Source organism: Molossus molossus, unplaced genomic scaffold (assembly GCF_014108415.1).
Source record: "Molossus molossus isolate mMolMol1 unplaced genomic scaffold, mMolMol1.p scaffold_m16_p_12, whole genome shotgun sequence".
Lineage (NCBI taxonomy): Eukaryota > Metazoa > Chordata > Mammalia > Chiroptera > Molossidae > Molossus > Molossus molossus.
Window position 1 is genome coordinate 59,384,452 of NW_023425347.1, and position 20,589 is coordinate 59,405,040.

General features: G+C 35.0%; 1 protein-coding gene across 1 annotated transcript in view; it reads right to left on the reverse strand.

Moving 5' to 3' along the window:
* HOOK1 (hook microtubule tethering protein 1) overlaps positions 1-20,589 on the reverse strand; it is a 59,942-nt gene that overhangs the window by 35,070 nt on the left and 4,283 nt on the right. The window contains exons 2-7 of the mRNA XM_036257050.1: positions 17,052-17,137; positions 10,292-10,364; positions 7,584-7,634; positions 5,835-5,967; positions 1,784-1,851; positions 60-122 (exon numbers count right to left, since the gene is read on the reverse strand). Of these exons, the coding sequence (XP_036112943.1) occupies positions 60-122; positions 1,784-1,851; positions 5,835-5,967; positions 7,584-7,634; positions 10,292-10,364; positions 17,052-17,137 (474 nt within the window). The remainder of the gene's footprint in view (positions 1-59; positions 123-1,783; positions 1,852-5,834; positions 5,968-7,583; positions 7,635-10,291; positions 10,365-17,051; positions 17,138-20,589) is intronic.

The following is a 20,589-nucleotide window of genomic DNA, read 5'->3' on the forward strand; positions in this document are numbered from 1 at the left end:
TAGTTCGCAAAGTACTGTATCATCGCTTTCAACATCTTCCTCACATACTGAATACTCACCTGTTGCTCTAATTCTCCAACAGCATCATTTGTAGGAGAGTTCAATATTTCTTTACTCATCAACTAGGAAATTAAAATAATAAATTAAGTATAATAAAGTGATGTTTATACAGTATAAGTGTTTACTTGAAAGGACAGTGAAATACTTTATAGTTTTTCCTTGTCTTAATTTGATAATCCTTAGGATATTACTCATATAAAATTTTACAGAGGTTTAAGTTAAATAATACAATGTTCAAGGCATTATACTGGTAAGGACATTGTAAGTAAAGCATACTTAAAATCTGTAGACATACTGCCCTGTCCAGTTTTGCTCAATTGTTAGAGCATCAGCCTGCAGACCAAAAAAGTCACATGTTCAATTCCTAGTCAAGGGCATGTACTTCGGTTGCAGGTTCGATCCCTAGCTCAGTCAGGGTCATGTGTCTCTCTCACACAGATGTTTCTCTCTCTCTCTCTCTCCCTCCCCATCTAAGAAAAAAACAAAACAAAACAAAACAAAAAAACAATGGGAAAAGATCCTCAGGTGAGGACTAAAAAAAAAAAAAGTTGACCTATTGAAAATACTTGTGCACTAAAAAATTATAATCCAAGTTCTAAAAGATGAAGGACTAGCCCTGGCCGGTTTGGCTCAGCAGTTGGAGCATCAGCCTGCGGACCAAAGAGTCCAGGGTTCGGTTCCTGCGAAGGGCACGTACCAAAAAACAAAAACAAAAAAAGATGAAGGACTAAATAAAACTGAACATAATAAATTATTCTTCCATAACATAAATGAACATTTTTGAAATAGAGCCTTTACATGAGTGATACAGCAGAACTGTGCACCAGAAACCTGTATAATTTTGTTAACCGGTGTCGCCCCAATAAATTCAATACGAAAGAAAAAAATAAAATAAATAAATGAGGGATATGGCAAAATTACTAATTTAAAGAGATTTTAGAAGTAGGAGTTATATGTTAAAAGATCCTGTAAAATAACTATTTTGCATATAAAAAGCAGATTTACTTGGGTATAGTGACACTTTGAATTCAAACCAACAATGCAAACTCAGAGTATACAGACTTCTCAAGTCCTATATGATGCCTCCCTCTAAATCATGCCTCTTTCAAACTATGTTTGTCTTCACTAAGTAGAGTGATCTACTTTGCCTCAGGTCTCCTCTATCTCAGCCTTTTTAGTCTAATTTTAAGAATCAACACGTACCACATGAATTCTGAATCTTTATGGTTCAACTCAGATAACTAGACTGGCTTGAACCCAGGCTGCCTGGCTCTAAAACCTAAACAAGTATCACCATGTTTGCTCACAGTTCTAACATTCTGAAAATGCATATGATACACACACACACATACATGTATACATATATATACATATATACACACACACTTTAAAATTCCAGAAAAGACTGTTCTAACTGGCAGAAAAAAGAAATAAAAATTCCTATCTAGAGAGAGGTTATTTATCCTGCTTAACTGAAGTTATTTAAAGGACCTTGACAATATCAATTTACCTTTTAAGATACAGAGAAACTAATATTGGGCTTATCATCCTTTTAAGATATTTTGGGGGTAAAAAAAGGGAAGACACAAAAACTAAAGGTAAGTAAACATGCTGCGAAGGGCAACTTATACAAACAAAAATATACATCCATAAAATGTATGTGAAAAGTTTTATATAGTTTGGTTTAAGATTTTCATACATATGTGAATGTGATATAACTTACCTCTTGAATAGCAGTCATGACCACATGTTGAACAGACTCTTCCAGTGTCATTATATTTTGAATATGTTCTATGATTTAAAAAGAAATAAGATCTGAAAAAAATCTACTCTTTACCCATAGTACTTTAGCCATTTAATCAATAGTACAAAAATGCATTTACCACACATGGTTTATGTGAGTACATTACTTTTCCACATGTCCACTGAAAACAAATAAGCAGAATTAAAAATATTCATATAAATATTTTTAAATGATTTATCTATTTATTTATTGTTTAATCCTCACTCAAAGATATGCTTTTATTGATTTTTAGAGACAGAAGAAGGGAGGGAGAGAGAGAAACATCGATGTGAGAGAGAACATCAAATGTTTGCCTCCTGTATGCGTCTAACTGGAGAGATGGAACCTGTAACCTAGGTAGTGCCCTGAGCAGGAGTTGAACCCACAACCCTTTTGGTATATAGGACAATGCTCCAACCAACTGAGCCACCTAGCCATGGCTAAATGGTTTATTTTAAAGAAGAAAACCTCTAATTTTGTTATAAGGAGAGAAAGAGAAGAAATTGCAATTAATCTTAAAACAATTATGACAATTTCTTTCCTCTTGTTAAAATATTCAGTATTATGGAATAAATGCACGTGTATTAAATGAACCAAAATCATAAGCCCAGAAAGTTTCATTTTATTGCCTACTAAGGCTTTCAAAGAAGGAACTTATATAGCCTCCTGTAAAAGCCTGTTCAACATTTACCGAGTTTCATCTCAAGGAGATACTTATGCCTAACCACAAACACACATGCAATAAGTTAAGCTGATTCTATCCCAATAAGAAATGAGGACTCATGAGAAAATGTCTTACATATTTGTAGATTTAAATCCATTTCAACTGTATGTTCTCTAGCTAAAACAATTTTCAAAAAACGTTAAGGACTTCTTATTTTCTAATAGTTTTATCATTTTAATGACGCCTCTGAAAAACTTCTAAAAGTTCTTTAAATATTTCTTTTATTTGTGAAGCCAGGAACTGCACAAAGATTCTGATTCTGGTATGCACTTGACCACTAAGTGCTGGGGGCAGGAGGGCAGGGGGAGAATTAACTAGAGAGTGCACAGGCAGTGGAATTGTTTCCTTTAAATAAACTTTTTGGATAATAGAGTACTTCCAGTTTGCTAAAACCTTCATAAAAATGATCACTTTCCCCATCAAAATATACAGGGTACCATTTACCAAATTAATTCATTCTTTCATGATTAGATTGTTACCATCCCTTGGAATCATTTTGAAAATCAAGTTTACAAAGCATGAAGGTATAGAAACTGCTTTATGTTCTGGATGTGTTTTGTTTTAAAATTTTGATTAAATTATTAAAAGTTTTGTTTTTTCTCATTTATCTGCTTACTCCTAAAAATTAAGAACCCAGACACATACCTCCAAAAATAAGTTCAAATAGTCCTGATATTTTAATAATGAAAATTAAACTATTTCTTATATTTACCACTTGGTAAACTTTTATTTAAGTATCTAGGAATTGAATTTCCTTCTTATAAATATGAGAACCAAACTGCTAGGTAATGCTTAGAAGTAAATTATGAAAATACTATGTATTACATTAAATTTGTAGGAGGCAACAAAATCATAACTTAAGAGAAAAGCCCTGGCAGGTTTGGCTCACCATTAGAGCATTGGCCCATGGACCAAGGAGTCACAGGTTCAATTTCGGTCAAGGGCACGTACCTTGGTTGTGGTTCAGTCCCTTGGCCCTGGGCAGGGTCCTGCGGGAGGCAGCCAATCGATATGTCTCTCTAGCATCTCTCTCCCTCTCTCTCTCTCTCTCTCTCTCTCCCCTCCACCCCCTTCTGCCTCCCACTCTATCTGAAGATAAATAGAAAAATATCCTCGGGTGAGGATTTAAAAAAAATAACTTAAGGGAACGTTCTAGCTTAAAATATCAATCATCGCTTGAAATAGAAAGAACTGACTTACAGTAGAAAAAATAGAAGAACAGATACTTAAATAGTACAAATAAAATAGAATCAAAGCCTAAGCAGTTTCTTTTTATAAGAGTATTAAGAGAGAGAAACATGCTAAAATGAAGCAAAAAATATGTGTGAACCCTGAGAAAGAAGACACCTACCAAGGAGGGCTCCTATTGGCTAGCTGGGCTCAAATTTAAAAACAAAACAGAACCTAGAAGCCATTTCTACACAGGGACCTGTCACATACAAACTACACTTCAGGGAAAGCCTGTGCAGAACACCCCTCCTCACCCCTGAACTGCCTGCCTATACTGTTTCTTTCATGTGAGCCAGCTCTTATAAAGGAGTTCCTGGAAACCTGTTTCAGCAACAGAACTGAGGCTTTCCACATTCCATCACAGCTGCACCACTCCCACCAACTAGACTGGCTCTATTCTGACCAATCAGGACAGTGCCTTTTGGACCAATCAAACTGTGAGGATTTAGAGTCCTCATTTGCATGAGGTCAAACCGATCAGGAAGCAGGACAGACACTCCTTATGAGCTAGCTCCCCTCTGGCTCTGACAGCACTTTTCCTTAAGGGAAAGACTGAAGACTGTATCTACCTGGCTGAGTTGAAATGGACCAGAGAGGAGCAAACCAGAGCACAGTGGGGTAGGCAGACCAGTACAGTGCAAAGCAGACCAGCAAGGAGCAAAGCAGAGCAGACCACTGAGGAGCAGAGCAGACCACTGAGGAGCAGAGCAGAGCTGTCTAACTGGAAAGGGGCCTGCCTCACAGCCCTACTATTTTCACAGTCGTGCTGTATCACAACTGAGCTGTTCTGCACTAAATAAAAATTTCTTCTGCATCACACCCCAAATTGGGGATTCCTATTGGTGTTGAATTGGTGCTAATGACCAGTGGTTGACAGATATTATATGTAACAAGTAACTGAAATAGAAACAAAACATTAATAAAATAAAAAATTAAAAAGATCACAATAACAGAACATTGCTAACTTAAAAATGAGCTACTACTTGTCAATGTCTAATTAAACATTTATAGAAGTTTTAACTTTACATGAGCAAATATTCCTTACTGTTATGAAAAATCCAATAGATAGACCTTTGAAATTATCTGTGAGAAATAAAAGCCCTAGTCTAAACAAGTACTAACATGCTCTATCCAAAATGTCTAGTTAATGACAGAGATGGATGGACTAATACCAAAATTTCCTGATATTCAATCCCTTTCTATTGATAAACTCAATTTCATATATTTCATTTTTCTCCTTCCTGACATTGTTCTTATTGAATTTATCCTGATTCATATGCTCTCTTCTTTAATAAGATAACATTGAATGTGTTTTCTAAGATCTTGGCTTAAAGTATTTTACAATATTTTGTTTTAAAGAAAAATGTTCTAAGGTTAAGTTTGTTGGAATCATGCAAAAAACATTAGCATCAAAAATCTTACCACCTAGACCAACACAATCCCTTAGGCAAGCAGATCCTGATCTGTTCAGTTCATCATTTTATTCACTATATTCAACCAAAAATGCTTGCACTCAGCAGAACATGGATCACTGTGTTTGGATACATCAATATAACACAGCAATTCCATTTCTATTATTAGACTGCTTATTTGGAGGATACATTGGACAGGCATTCTTCTAAAGAGCAGAATATCTAAAGAAGCCTGGATTATAATTTAATACCTGTTTATTTGTAAAAATCTGAATCAACCTAAGGTTCTATATCTTATAGGTGAAAGAGACAATGTATCAAATGAGTAAGTCCAATTTTTACTGATCATCCACTAAGTCTTAAGCATTGAATATATTAAACTAAACTAATTAAATTAAAATACATTATATTTAGCCATTGAATATGAATCTCAGAATCCAGGTATAATTACGATACTCAAGATTTGTAGCTTTTTAGTGGCAGAGCTGCAATAGTATTCAGATCTTCTGGCTTACATTTCAGAGTGCTTTCTGGCAACCCTAATAGTACATTTTAGTGCTACTTTCTATAGAAATGTAGCTGTTTATAGAAATTACATATTCTCAAATGACTGAAATTCACTTACCTTGCTTCTTTTCACAGTTGACCGCACAACCTAAAATAAGCTGCAATAACCTTCCAAGCTCCACAGAATCTGAACATTCAGTTATTCGGTTTAAATCAGGAATAAGTTCTTCAGAAATCTGTTGTCCCAAAAACTGTAGTATTGAAACAATAAATTAGATAATTCATTTATGTAGGCTATAAAAAATTTACAAAGTTTAATTACTAGAAAAATAAATTATAAATAGGTTCCTAAAATGACTCAGAAAAATTAATAAATAATAAACCCATAATTATTGACTAAAACCAGTTAACAAAGTTTAAGCCTCCACCCAAAATTTTGAGTAACCAACCAAAAGCAACTAAAATGCTTTTTATACCAAATATCCATTGAACCCACTGTCAAAAAGGGATTGTTCAAGAAGCCCTGGCTGGATCTATTATAACAAAACTTAGAATTTTTGACTAAAAAAAAAGATTTATGTTAAACTAAAGAATATTCATGATATTCTGATATACAATCAATCAAGAGATTCATAAAATCTCTTTCACACATAAACCATCACACATAAACAAGTCTAGTAAATTAATCTTTCCTGGTCTAATTCTGCTTAGTACAAGTTTTCTGTGGCATTTAAAGAGCATAAATAAATATAAAAATTTCAGTCTTAAAATTATTTGAAAAAAATTACGAGTTCAACTGTGAGAACTTTAAAAATCAGAAACAAAAATTTTAATGGCAATTGCTGCCATTTCTAAACATTAAGCAATACACTTTTTTATATCAAATAATCCTGTCAGCGAACTTATGATGTTGAATAAGGAAAAAAAAACCTACCTGAATAATGTACTAGACAATGTGAGCTTAATACAACTTTCATTTTGCACAAGCATAATTTCACACTATATTTTTGCTATTGTTTACATTGGAAACAACTGTCAAAATAATGCTTTAAATATAAAATTTCAATTTAATTATAAGGTCTACTTTATAGCATTGTAGAAAATCAAATCATATAAAGGCAATTCTGTTTCAAAATATCAATTTAAAGAGTATCGATATAGAGGCAGCATTATTTCACAAAATCAATATAAGTTTAAGCCTGCTTGCCCACCTGGTGTGGCTCAGTGGTTGAGTATCGACCCATGTACTAAGAGGTCACTGGTTTGATTCCCATTCAGGGCACATGCCCAGGTTGTGGGCCCAATCCCCAATGGGGAGCATTCAGGAGGCAGCCAATGGATGTTCTCTCTCATCAATGTTTCTCTCTCTCCCTCTCCCTTTCTCTCTCTCTAAAAATCAAAGAAAAGAAAATTTAAGTTTAAGCCTGCTTATGTTCACAATATGTGAATGTTCTAAAAATGGCAAAAAAATTCATATTCCAGTTATGAATTAGTTTCCAGTAAAATGTTATAAACAAAAACCAAGTCATTTTTCAGTGTCATATTATTACATACATTCTGGCCCTGGCTGGTCTGGCTCAGCGGTTAGAGCGTTGGCCTGCGGTCCAGAGAGACCCGGGTTCGGTTCCCGCTAAGGGCACGTACCTCGGTTGCAGTTTGTCCCCGGCCCTGGTTGGGTCATGTGGGCGGCAACCACTCGATGTGTCCCTTTCACATCGATGTTTCTCTCTCTCTCTCTCTCTCTCCTGCTCTATCTGAACAAAAAAATGAAAAAAAAAAAAAATGTCCTCGGGTGAGAACAAAAAAATAAATAAAATAAATATTACATAACATTTTGTATTTAAACAAAGTCACATATTTTTCATACCTCACTGTAATAACTCTTAATTCCTTGAAGTATCTTCTTTAAATTACTAGCCTAATGGGGAAAAAAGAATAATTACATAATTTCATATTAATAATGAAAGACAATGTATACCAAGGTGAATGACAATAAAAACTGCCCCCGATACAAATAAGAACAAAAATACTAGATGTTAGAGTTCTACATGTGTAAGATACAATGATCATTTTTAAACATTAAACTGCTAATCAGCTTGAAAGAAGAAAATGTCTGCATGCTTACTTAGTTTAACCAGGGTGATTCTATTTAAAGTGAGACAGAATGAAGTCAAGTGCCAATTTTAAAGACTGAGCATGTCCACATTCAGTCTTAAGCCAATAACAGGGCTAGACTTATTCTCCTGATACAAACAACTAGAAAACAGGAGAAAATACAAGGACCAATTGTTTTCAAGCTTTAAGCCAACAGGCAATACAGAACTCTCTAATTTTTGAGAGAAGGAAAACAAAAAGATGAGCCCTACACTACCCAAGATTTCTTTCTGAAGACAATTTTTACACCACAGCATAGGACAATGGAAATTAAACAAAGCCTAATGTTCTTGTTGAGTTGAGGATATAGACATCAGAAGTTCATGAAGATCAAGGTAGGTAGAATTTGCCGGGCAAACAAATGAAAATGAGAGCTATGGAGAGAAAGAACTCCAGAATCTGCATAATGGTTCCTTTGACTCCATGACTGAATACTAATTTGCGTGTACATGGGTTAATGCCAATGAGATTAAACAAAAATGACTTCCAAGGAAAGAACAATCCAGGGAACTATAAACTGAACAATTCCCAGAAATTGCAGAAATTGCCACCAGCCAGTCTATGCCCTATAGGCAAGCATTTACCAACAACCACCAAAAGATCACAACTTAGTGGTGGGTCTAACCTAGCCCTAGAAAATCTGCTTTACACACCCCAAACCATCAACGAATCAAAATGATTCACAAGTATCTTAACCGCCTGCAAGAACAAAGTCCAACACTCTATAAAAGAATACAAAAAGATTCAGCACTAAACAATAAAATATATACTGTCTAGCATCCAATAAAAAATTACTACACAAAAAAGCAGGAAAACGTGGAGCATAATGAGGACAAAATTCAGTCAATAGACATAGGCCCAGAAATGAGAAACAAGAATTGGAAGATAATGTTAAAACTGCTAATTTTAAAATGTTCAAGGATTTCAGTGAAAATAGGGATCTAAGAAAAGAAATGGAAAGTGTTTTCTTTTTTAAAGAACCAAATAAAGAGCTGTACATTGGATAACAAAAGCAAGACCCAACTTTTAGGTATCTATATATGAAACACTTCTACTATAAAAACACAGAGATGAAAAGAACAGAAAAAGCATACTAAAGCAAAAAGTAATAATAAAACTGAAGTAGCCACATCAGTGTCAGACTAATTAGACTTCAGAACAAGGAACAGTATAAGAGATAAGGAAAGGCATTTTATAATGATAAGTATGTTCATTCATCAATATGACATAAAAAATGAATATATATATATAAACCTAATAACAGAGAATTATGATTTAAAAATTAACAGAATTGAAAGGAGAAACTGACAAACCCACAACCCTCATTAGATATTAAGAGTCCTTCTATCTTGATAAAATAATCAGACAAGAAATCAATAAAGATATAAAACATGTAAACAGTATTATCAACAAGCCTGACATAATCTGTATTTGTAGAACTGCATAATACATTTTATTTTCAAGTGTACATGGAATATTCACCAAGACAGACCATATGTTAGATCATAAAATAAGTATCAGTAAATTTAAAGAAATTTCTTAATATCAAAATGGAATTAAATTAGAAATTAAGAAATTTTAAAAAGGTACTTAAAAATCCTCAAATATTTAGAATTTAAAATACTACTTCTAATAAAACCATGAATCAAAGGAAAAATCACAAGGGAAAATTACCAAATATTTTGAACTGAATGAAAATAAAAACATAGTAAGTCAAAACGTGTGGGATGTGGCTAAGGCCTAAAATAGGGGACAAAGGCCTAAAATTGATGATTTAAGTTTCCACCTTAAGAGGCAAGAAAAAGAAGTGCAGATATAAGTGAAGAAAAAAATTTTTTTAAATTAGAGAGAAAAATCAATAAAATACAAAACACTGAACCAGACTTATCAAGAAAAAAATATAAATTACAGTATCAGAAAAGAAAGAGGAAACACACATTTCAAACCCATCAGTAGGTGAATGGCTAAGCAAATTGTGGTATAGCAATGTAATGAAATGCTATTCAGCAAAAAGAGAAATCTATTGCTAATACAGCCAACATGGATGAGTCTCAAAAACACTGCACGGAGTAAAAGATGCTAGAGACAAATCATACGTAATGTTTAATTCCATTCATATGGAACTCTAGAAATGAAATCTTTAGTGACAAAAAGCAGATCTGTAGCTACCTGTGGCCAAATTAGAAATAAGGATTAACTGGGATAGGTCATAAACATATGTCTTAGATTAATAAAAATTTCCTATATCTAACCATGGTGATAGCTACATAGGAACACACACACACATGTGTTGAAACTCAAACTGAATAAAATAAATGCTCCCTTACATTAGTTAATTTATAAAAAAAGATTAAGTTGAGCTTAGTACTAATTTTAGAACCAACGTTTGGGTCAAGTGATTCTTCCATTCGTTCTGCATACCTTTATTCTCCAGTTGTCACCAATATCCTCCTTAATTCGGCTTACCCATGATTCATCGAACCAAGCTGCATCACTAAAGCAAAAATACAAATGCTAAACATTAAAATGTTTGTATTACATGTAAAATACCAATTTAATTACCAGAGAAAGTTATTTCATATCTTAAAGCCTATCCTTAATAAGAATAGTACATATTATTTAAAAGACCCACTAAATTTTTTTGTTATTCCTAAGGATTTAGTTAGGAATTTCTCATAATAAGCTACTTAAGTCATTAACATTTTCAATTTAAGAAACATTTATTAAATATGTCATAACAGGTACCTTGATAGCAGGAAGATGTAAAAGTCCCTATGCTAAAAGAAGGAAAAAAAAAAAGAGAGAGAAAACCAGTTTTTAATGTCTACTTTGTCTGAAGCACTATGCTTGATGTTTTTCCATATTACTTCATTTAAATGTCACATTAACTTGGGCAAAGAATCTATCTATTATTTCCAATCTTACTCTTCTGGGAACTGAGAATGAGAGAACCTAAGTAATTTGCCTCAAGTGAAATTAGTATCTGGCAAAGCCCCAAATAAATCTGATTATAACTGAGTAGAATGCGTCTAATGAGAAATCTACAAGGGCAAATTTAGTTTTAAACTTATAAAGCTAAGTCCTATTGAGATTGAAGTCCAACACAAAAACTTGCTATATCAAATATTTATGTATTAAATAAGGTCTTGAAAAATGACAGATGACTATAAATAGTGAACTACATTAATAGGTTATATTTTAAACAAATATTTGGATGCTTGCTCTGAGTAAGCTAATGAACAAGGTTATTTTGAAGATAAATAATGTACTCTTCTGACTCTTAGAGAAATAGTTCTTAAAGGCGGAAAGTAAAGAGTACGAATAACTACACTCAAAGGAGAATGTGACAATGCTTTAAGAGTTAAGCAACACGACGAAATCACAGAATACAGTGCTAGAAGAGGTCTTAAAGGTCCCATCTAAACTTTAATTTTACAGATAAGCCAACTTAAGTGAGGAAGAAATAAAAGAAATTCGCTTCCACGGCAGTATCTTGAATTTAAAAATGCAAAGCTGAAATTAGAACATAGTGATTAGCTTTTCAGAAACTGTCTGCCTCAGATGTGTAATGCATTCTGACTGGAGTAACCAAAAATGGCTTCACCATTTTAAATTCCTTTAATTTGAATTTTAACCATTTTCTTTTGAGCAAATTAATGTGATTTATGTTCAACTTTTCCCAGGTGCTAAGGCTATAATTACCAAAATAATTTGGCTAAATGTATAAATGATGTATTTCTAACCAGGTATTTACCTGAAAAGACTGAATTAATTTTGTTAATAAATCAAAACTGTCAAAGTAAATTTACTTTTATTCTTTTGACATCAGATTAAATAAAAGAGGTATGCTAGTTCAATGGTTAATTTTATGTGTCAACTTGACAAGGCCACAGCACCCATATATTTATCATACATTTGGTCACAAATGCTTAGATGATGTAATGAAGGTATTTTTTTTCCAGATGAGATTAACATTTAAAACAGTAGCCCTTGCCTGGCCAGCATGGCTCAGTGGATTGAGTGTCGTCCCATGGACCGAGATGTCTGGGTTCAATTCCTAATCAGGGCACATGCCCAGGTTGCAGGCTCAATCCCCAGTAGGGGGTGTGCAGGAAGCAGCCAATTGATGTCTTTCTCTCACATCAATGTTTCTATCTCTCTCTCCCTTCCTCTGTCTCTAAAAAGTCAATGAAAACATATTAAAAACAAAACAAAACAGCGGACCTTGATTAAGTAGATTGCTCTTATAATGTAGGTGGGCCACATCTACCAGCTGATTAAGAAAAAGACTAACCTTCTCTGAGAAAGAGCAAATTCTAACTGCTCATGCTAGCTGCAACATCAACTCCTCCATAGATCTTCAGGCTGCTAACCTACCTACTCTGTGGATTTTGGAGTTGCCAGCCTCCACAATCACATGAAACAATTTAAAACAAATCTCTCTCTCCTCCCACGCATATGTGTATGTGTGTGTGCGCATGCATCCTAGTGTGTGTGTGTGTGTGTGTGTGTGTGTGTGTGTATACCTTATTGGTTCTATTTCTCTGGAGAACCCTGACTACTGCACTAGTCTTCTGACCCTAAAAAAACTTCATATATGATTCTATAATTACTTGGTAATTACCTTCAGAAAATGAATCTGGAGGTAACCTCTTCTAATTTTTCATCCTTTCTTCTTGCATTCCTCCATCCCAAATCAACATTAGTCCTATACTTAGTATGCTCAGATTGCAGACAAATACTACAGACTGGTGGCTTAAACAACAGAAACTTATTTCTCATAGTTCTGGAGGCTAAGAAGTCCAAGATTAAAATGATGGCAAAGTAGGCTTCATTCTGAGGTCTGTTCTCTTGGCTTGTAGGTGGCTATCTTGCTGTGTGTGCTCACATGAACTCTTCTTTGTACATTTGCAGACAGAGAGTGACCTCTCTGATGTCTCTTTTTATAAGGAATCTAATCATAGCAGATCAGGGCCACACCCTTATCACCTTATTAACCTTAATGACTTCCTTAGAGGCCCTATCTCCAATACAGCTACACAGTGGAGCCCCATAATTAGTCTTCAGCATATGAATTTTAAACGGGCACAAACATTCAGTCCGTAATACCCTAACCAAGAAACACTTTCTAACTTGTCCATAAAAAATATATTTCCTGCTTTCTTTCTCAGAAAAAAATCCATTCTTCTCAAAAAATAAAAATGACAGCCAGTCTTTCACATTAAACTTGATATCCAAACTCAGAACTCTCTAGACATATATCCTCTTTCTTTTACTTTTTGCACTGTACACATATATGCCTTAACTAGGCTCTTGGCCCCGACAATTAGTTCCTTTTCTCATATTTCCCAGAACTTCCATGAAATTCAAGGGGCACCAAATAAGAAGCAGACAAGAGACTAAGAAAGCAAAATATGCTCCAATTGTTTTATAATAAAACTAGGTGAGAATCACTACACAATTATTTTTTAACTCCACCCATCATATTCGTCTTCAAACAATTTTACCACCTAAACACAGGTAGCAATTTATGCCTAGTGATTACTACATATAACACAGTTATGTTGGACACCCTGACACTATTCTGCTTGACCAGTCAAAAGGCCTTCTGTGCTTAACACATCAAGTTGTGATCTGTAATTTGGACATTCATCAGGAGAGGATCAAGATACTAGATTTCAATGATTATAGTTGACTGTGAGCACTGGCTTTAGAGTCAGGCCAACTGATGAAAATCCTGGCTTTGCTACTGACTCATTATTTGACTTTACAAATATCATTTGGCCTCTCTAAGCCTATGTTTCTTCATTTATAAATTGAAGATAAAATAATGTCTACCTCACATAACAGCAAAAATTAAATAAAATAACATGTATAAGGTATGACAATGGTTTATATTCAGTAACTACTCAGATGATGAATATCATGATTTGTCATGGTAAATGCTCAAATATCTGCTGAATGAACACATAAGTACATGATACTTTAACTCTCTGTATAGTCTACATCCTGCACCTCATACTTCTTCCACAAAAATGTCTAGTCAAAGACAAGGGAAAAAGCAGAGAAGTTATCTGGTTCTTAAGGTGACAAAGCTAAGCCTTTTGCAGGGCCAAATAAGGCCCTCAAAATCAATACCAGCTAACATCACATGCCTCACCATATTAGCCTAACCAAATATAGCAGGCTAATTTTTAAGTTGACAATTTTGTATAGCCCGCAAATGATGTTATAAATATCCAAATGGCCCTTGGCAGAAAAAAGGTTCCCCACCTCTGTTAGGGAAAGTGGCATGCACTATTTAGTTGCTATGTGTTATGTCCTCCTAAAAAGTATGTTCAAGGCCACCTAACTCCTGGTACCTTTGCGTGAATTGACCTTTTGTGGAAAAGGGTCTTGCAGATATAATCAAGATAAGATGAGGTCGCACTAAATTAGGGTGGGCCCTAATCCAATATGACTGCTGACTTTATAAGAGAGAGCACATAGAGTCAGAGGGAACACAGCCACGTGAAAACAGAGACTGAGGTTAGAGTTACACTGCCAACAAATCAAAGGATGCCTGGGGCTACCAGAAGCTGGACACAGTGAGGAAGGATCCTACCCTAGAGGCTTCAGAGGGAACATGGCCCAGTCAATTTGATTTATGATTTCTAGTCTCCTCAACCATTGAGAAAACAATTTTTTTTTTATCCTCACCTGAGGACATTTTTGCATTTATCTTCAGATACAGCAGGAAGGAGAGAGGAAGAGAGAGAGAGAGAAACATTGATGTGAGAGAGACATATTGACTGGATGCCACCCACACGACCCCAACCGGGGCCAGGGACAAACTGCAACCGAGGTATGTGCCCTTAGTGGGAACCGAACCAGTACTCTGGTCCGCAGGCCTAACTGCTGAGCCAAACCAGCCAGGGCAAAAACAATTTTTTTGTTATTGTAAGCCAATTAATCTGTGGTACTTTGCTATGTCAATCTCAGGAAACTAATACAGTTGTGGTTACAGTTTTCCTACATACATTTAAAACAAATATATATATAGGCAAACTAAACATAATTAAGAAACTGTAGAATCCTAGCAATAACCCCATGACTCCCCACGTCTAAGTCATATAGGTTGGGCATTGATTTTTAAGATTTCATCACCTAGAAGCATTCTTGCCTCAGGTAAATAATGAAAGAATCATTCATTAAATCTTGCTACTTTCTCAAAAAGCAAAATTTTCCTTCTCATCTTCATAATAACTTTGATGTGATTTGATGTGAGTCAGAATAGCCATCAGTGCCATACATAATAATCATAACACATGAAGTGCTTTGAGTGTTCCAAGTGCGGTAAAAATCTGCCTATTACCAGGAATCTGACCCACTAACCCATCCACAAGAAAACGTATGCTGTAAGTTTCACTGTCTGGATCTGGACTTCTGAAAAGCTACAAAACTGGAAGGGGGTTCTACAAGAAAAAAATTTAAGGCCTAACATAGAGACTTAGACACCCAACTACATGCAAAAACAGACAAATCAAAAGTGGTTTAGGCCCACTTGTCATTTGTTTTATGAGGAAAGATAGCTTTCTGCTTGGATGGCTATTTTATTATTCCTGCTGAAAAGCTATAAGACAATAAGAGACAAAAGAATAAAAAGAAAAGTCAGCAATAACAGTGGAATCCAGCAGGTTATGGAAAAATGAGTTGATATTAAAGGATACAGTTTAAAATTGACCTGACTCTACACTAAACATCAGACACAGTTCAGGAGGACAGGAGATCAAAGAGCTATGAGCACCATATCACGGTAAGAACAGGTCTCTCCTATTGTGGTTTGGTATCAAGCTACCAAAAGCACCACACTATATATCAATGACACCTCTGAATGGCACTGTTGAAGTGGGTGAACACACATCGGCCTTACGTCCATACCAACCGCAATGTAGCTGTGTTTACACCAATATCCACAATATACTACAATGAATAAAGCCAAGGTGTATATCCTAATGACAAAAAACAATGATCACTTCCCCAAATCATCAAGAAAGAAACATGTTCAGAATGCTTGGCTCTGACCAATTAAATCCTTCAAACCAATCAGGGTATAAACAAACAAAATGTTTATGAAACATTTTTAAGAAAGCAAGGGAGTAAGGCATATTTCAGAATGATAGCCACCCCCACAAAATTAACATTTTAAGCTTGCCTCTTAAAATGTTAATCTTGAGTTAACTATACAATTGTCTATTTAAATTAGACCATTTTAAATATTCCAAGTAATTAGAATTTTAATACTGTTTTAAGTTTTTTTCTAAGAGTGGTAAAGAATTTTTGCTATCCCATTTATGGGGGTTTTCAATCACAACAAACCTTTACAAAATGATAGTAACAATTAAATAAAAAAATCTCTGACTATAAAATGATGAGATAGGATTTTGGTCTCATTGAAGACATATTATGAAACTAAGCCAATATGAAATCAATGATAATTAATAAATTATGACTTCAGAATTGGCCATGCTTTTTCTACTAAGGGCACAGCTCATACTGTAGATGTCATAATCCTAATCTTTACACAATGTTTGACAAAAACAGGGAAATAATGGAGTTAAGAACATTTGGTATTACGTAATTAAATAAAATGGGCCTAACTCAAAATCATTTCATCAGTTAAGGTTCCCCAGCATTTGTGACTTCAAATTTCACTTACACAACATTTCATTATTGGTGGATTCACATATTTGCTATTAGTTCAAATACAGATTTTAAAATTTAATATTTTTTCTAAATCAGTATTTTGTTTCAATTATCTCTAAAATAATATCTCCATGCACTGATACCTTCAAATGATAATAGTATAATTGAAGGAAACATTACAAGCAGTTATACTATTCATTTAACCTGTTTCTTTCAGTAACTATAACTTGTAAATGTGATAAGAACAAGTTTAAAGTTAACATCTCTGGAACAAATAAGAATCCTGATTGTTCATTTAATTAAGATATATCTTTATGAACAAAAATAATCGGGTGATACACTTTTTTTATTCCCTAGATACAAGAATGCCTTGGTGCCATATGCTTGCCACCACTGAACGGGATCAAGTTTCAATAACCTTCAGAATACAAGTCTAAGTTTTCTTCCTTGGTATTGGGTTTACAATTCTTCCAGGAAGAGCTAGACCACCACTTACATCTGATGAAGAACTTGTGCCATGGCAACTCCATTAGTCAGCTGTTTCACATCTTGACAAGGCGCAGGGGTACTGAACGTCTGCAGCTAAAATGACAGAAAGCACATTACTTTACTGCCTCTTTATACCGACAGGGTAGTATTACCACCCTCCCCTCAAAAAAAATTGATCTTGTTCATATATATATGAACATAACAGAGAAAAAGAGCTAAATTTGTTTAAATTCAGTCCCTGCCAAACAAATGAAACTATAATAATAAATTTCTGTGGCTATGTAATATTTTTTATAAAAATAAACATTTCATAAAACCATAAAAAATATACATATAAGTCAAATATATTGATGCCATGTATGAAATACTTCAAAATTTCTTAAAGCCACATATAGAACTCATAAGTATAGTCTGTATTCAGCCTATTTTTAGGATAACATCAGAAAAAGAACTTTAAGATAACCTAATATTTGCAAGTTAAAATTTCACTCATATCATTTGGTAGAAAAACAAAGGCTAGAAATGTCAAGTCTAAAACTGTGACTTAGTTTCCTAATGAGCTCTAATATAAGGCAGGACTTCTGCCTGCTATCCAACAATTAGCCTTAGGGCACGAACAGTCCAGAGCCCACCTATCATGTCAAACTGTTTCTATTTAATTTGGTTTTAGCTCTTACAACTTTTCAAAGCTCTATTTGTTAAACATTTATGTACTTATCAAAAAGAGAAGTGAAATGGTGTTATCTCTTTCTAATAAGCAAACACAGATAGAAAAATTTTTTAAAAGCCAATTAGCCCTGGCTGCTTCAGTTGGTTGCAGCAAGGTCATCCCTTATACCAAAGGATTGCCAGTTCAGTTCCGGGTCAGGGCACATGCCCAGGATGCAGGTTCAATCCCGGGTCACGGTACGTATGGAAGGCAATTAACCAATGGATGTTCTCTCTCACATCAATATTCTCTCTCCCTTCCCCTCTATCTATAATCTATAAGCATATTCTCGTGAGGATTTTTTTTTAAGGCAAATTATAACACAGCGAAGATGGATCATATACTTTCTAGAAATCTAATCTCAACCCATAATGATCTTAAATTAAATATACTATGATTATTTTTCCCCAGATATATTCATCTCCTTTCCTATTCAATTACAATTCATTAATCCAATAAAATTCTTTCCCACCACAATTCACCTTTAATGGTTCTGTGTATTTTGAGATTCTACAAATCTGTCTCCCTTATCCTAATACAACATGGAAGAAAGGCACAGACAAACTAAATCTAGCCACAGATACTTTCAAAATACACAAAGAAACTTTGCTGAGCTCCCACTCTATGTGGGGGCACTGTGGTACAGGATGGATTTACAAAGAAAAATTGCCATGTTTCTACCCTCAAATAGCTTCAATCAAGAGAGAAGGAGAGGAGAAAAAACCACAAGTCATTTCTAGAAAATGTCACTTGTAGTCCCATGATTATAACATGCAAAAAGCATTCTGAAATATACCAGTCGACTAATCTAATTAGGACTTACATTTAGGAAAGACTTTTTAGAGATGATTCCTGGACAGAATGTCTTGAATATTGAAAAAGTCAGGGGATGGAAAACTTTAGGTAACAGTACCATAATAAAAGCAAAAGTAGAGCCCTGGCCAGTTTGGCTCAGCGGTTAGAGCATCAGCCCGTGGACCAGAGACCCGGGTTTGGTTCCCGCTAAGGGCATGTACCTCGGTTGCAGTTTGTCCCTGGCCCTGGTTGGGTCGTGTGGGTGGCAACCAGTCGATGTGTCTCTCTCACGTTGATATTTCTCTCTCTCTTCCTCTCTTTCTCCCTCCAGCTCTATCTAAAAATAAATGCAAGAATGTCCTTGGGTGAGGATAAAAAAAAAAGCAAAAGTACATAAAAAGATGGTATTTTTAGGCAACATGCAGTTCAGTATTACTGAATTCTCAATGCAAAGAGGAATGGGAAAGGGATGACAACTAGTGGGGGGTTAAACACAGTCATGGGTCTGGACTCTGAAGGGCCATGACAAGAAGTTTGGACTTATCCTTAATAGTGTCATCAATATAATGGGGAACAAAACAATTTCTACTTCACAAGATGGTTGTGAGAATTAAATGAATTAGCAAACTGTGTACTTAGATTAGTACCTGAAATATGGTATAAACTAAATAGCTGTTAGTACATTCACTATGAGTCAAGGTTTCTGAAAGTGTGAAGTCTAAGAACAATATGTATCACAATCTCCAGACAAATTAAATCAGGAAATACTCAAGTGATTCTTATGCACACTAGTTTTGTAGAAACACTGCTCTAGGTGATGAAGAATTGCTGAAGAGTGACAAGGAAGAGAGTGACAGCTGTAGTATGTTTTAGATAGCAGCAACAGTGACACAGAGGATGGAAGCGAATATTGCAGTGTGCACACAATAACCGGTTGTTAAAATGGATGTCTCAGAGATAACTGGGCTAATGCTGACTGAGAGGACAGAATAAACTGATGGAATATTTAAAATATAAAATAAAAAGAAGTTTTCAACTGGGTTTAGGAAGTCTTTAAAAGAAAGATAAAGCCCTGGTCGGTTTGGCTCAGCGGTTAGAGCGTCCAGAGAGACCTGGGTTCGGTTCCTGCTAAGGGCACGTACCTCGGCTGCAGTTTGTTCCCCAGCCCCGGTTGGGGTTGTGTGGGAGGCGGCCACTCAATGTGTACCTTTCACATCGATGTTTCTCCCCACACACACACACACACCTTTCTGAACAAAAATGGAAAAATGTCCTCAGGTGAGGATAAAAAAAAAAGGAAGATAAAGTATGGCTCCTACTTTTCAACCATTCCTATTTACACTTCACATTACTAACTTTTTACAAAATGGATATGATTAGTGATTTTCAAAGAACAATTTCAGAGGCACAGAACATTAGGCAAAATAGCAAAGCAAAACATTATTATTATTTTTTATCCTTACCCAAGGATATTTTTCCACTTATATTCAGACAGAGTAGGAGGGATGGGGGGAGGGAGGGAGAGAGAGAAACATGGATGTGAGACACATCAACCATCTGCCTTCCGCATGACCCCAAACAGGGCTGGAGACTAACCCTAACCGAGGTACATGCCCTTGACAAAAATCGAATCCATGACTGTCAGCAGGCCGACGCTCTAACAGGCTAGAGTGCAAAGAAATATTTAAAAGGAGAATATATACTAAGTAGTTGCCCACCATACCCAGATTAAGATGAATTTTCCAAAAAGAAAGACTCATGGACACAGACAACAGTATGGAGATTACAAGAGGGAAAGGGGGTGAGGGAGGTAGAAGAGGTAAAGGGGGGATGTTAATGAAATGAGACTTGACTTGGGGTGATAAACACACGAGATGATGTATTATAGAATTGTATACCTGAAACCTATAATTTTATTAACCAATGTCACCCCAATACATTAAAAAATAAATTTTTTAAAAAAGATCAATTTCTCCTTCATACAGCCATAGAAATTGGAGTGTCTCTTGGAAGTTGTGAAACTAGCTGCAAAATAAATTAG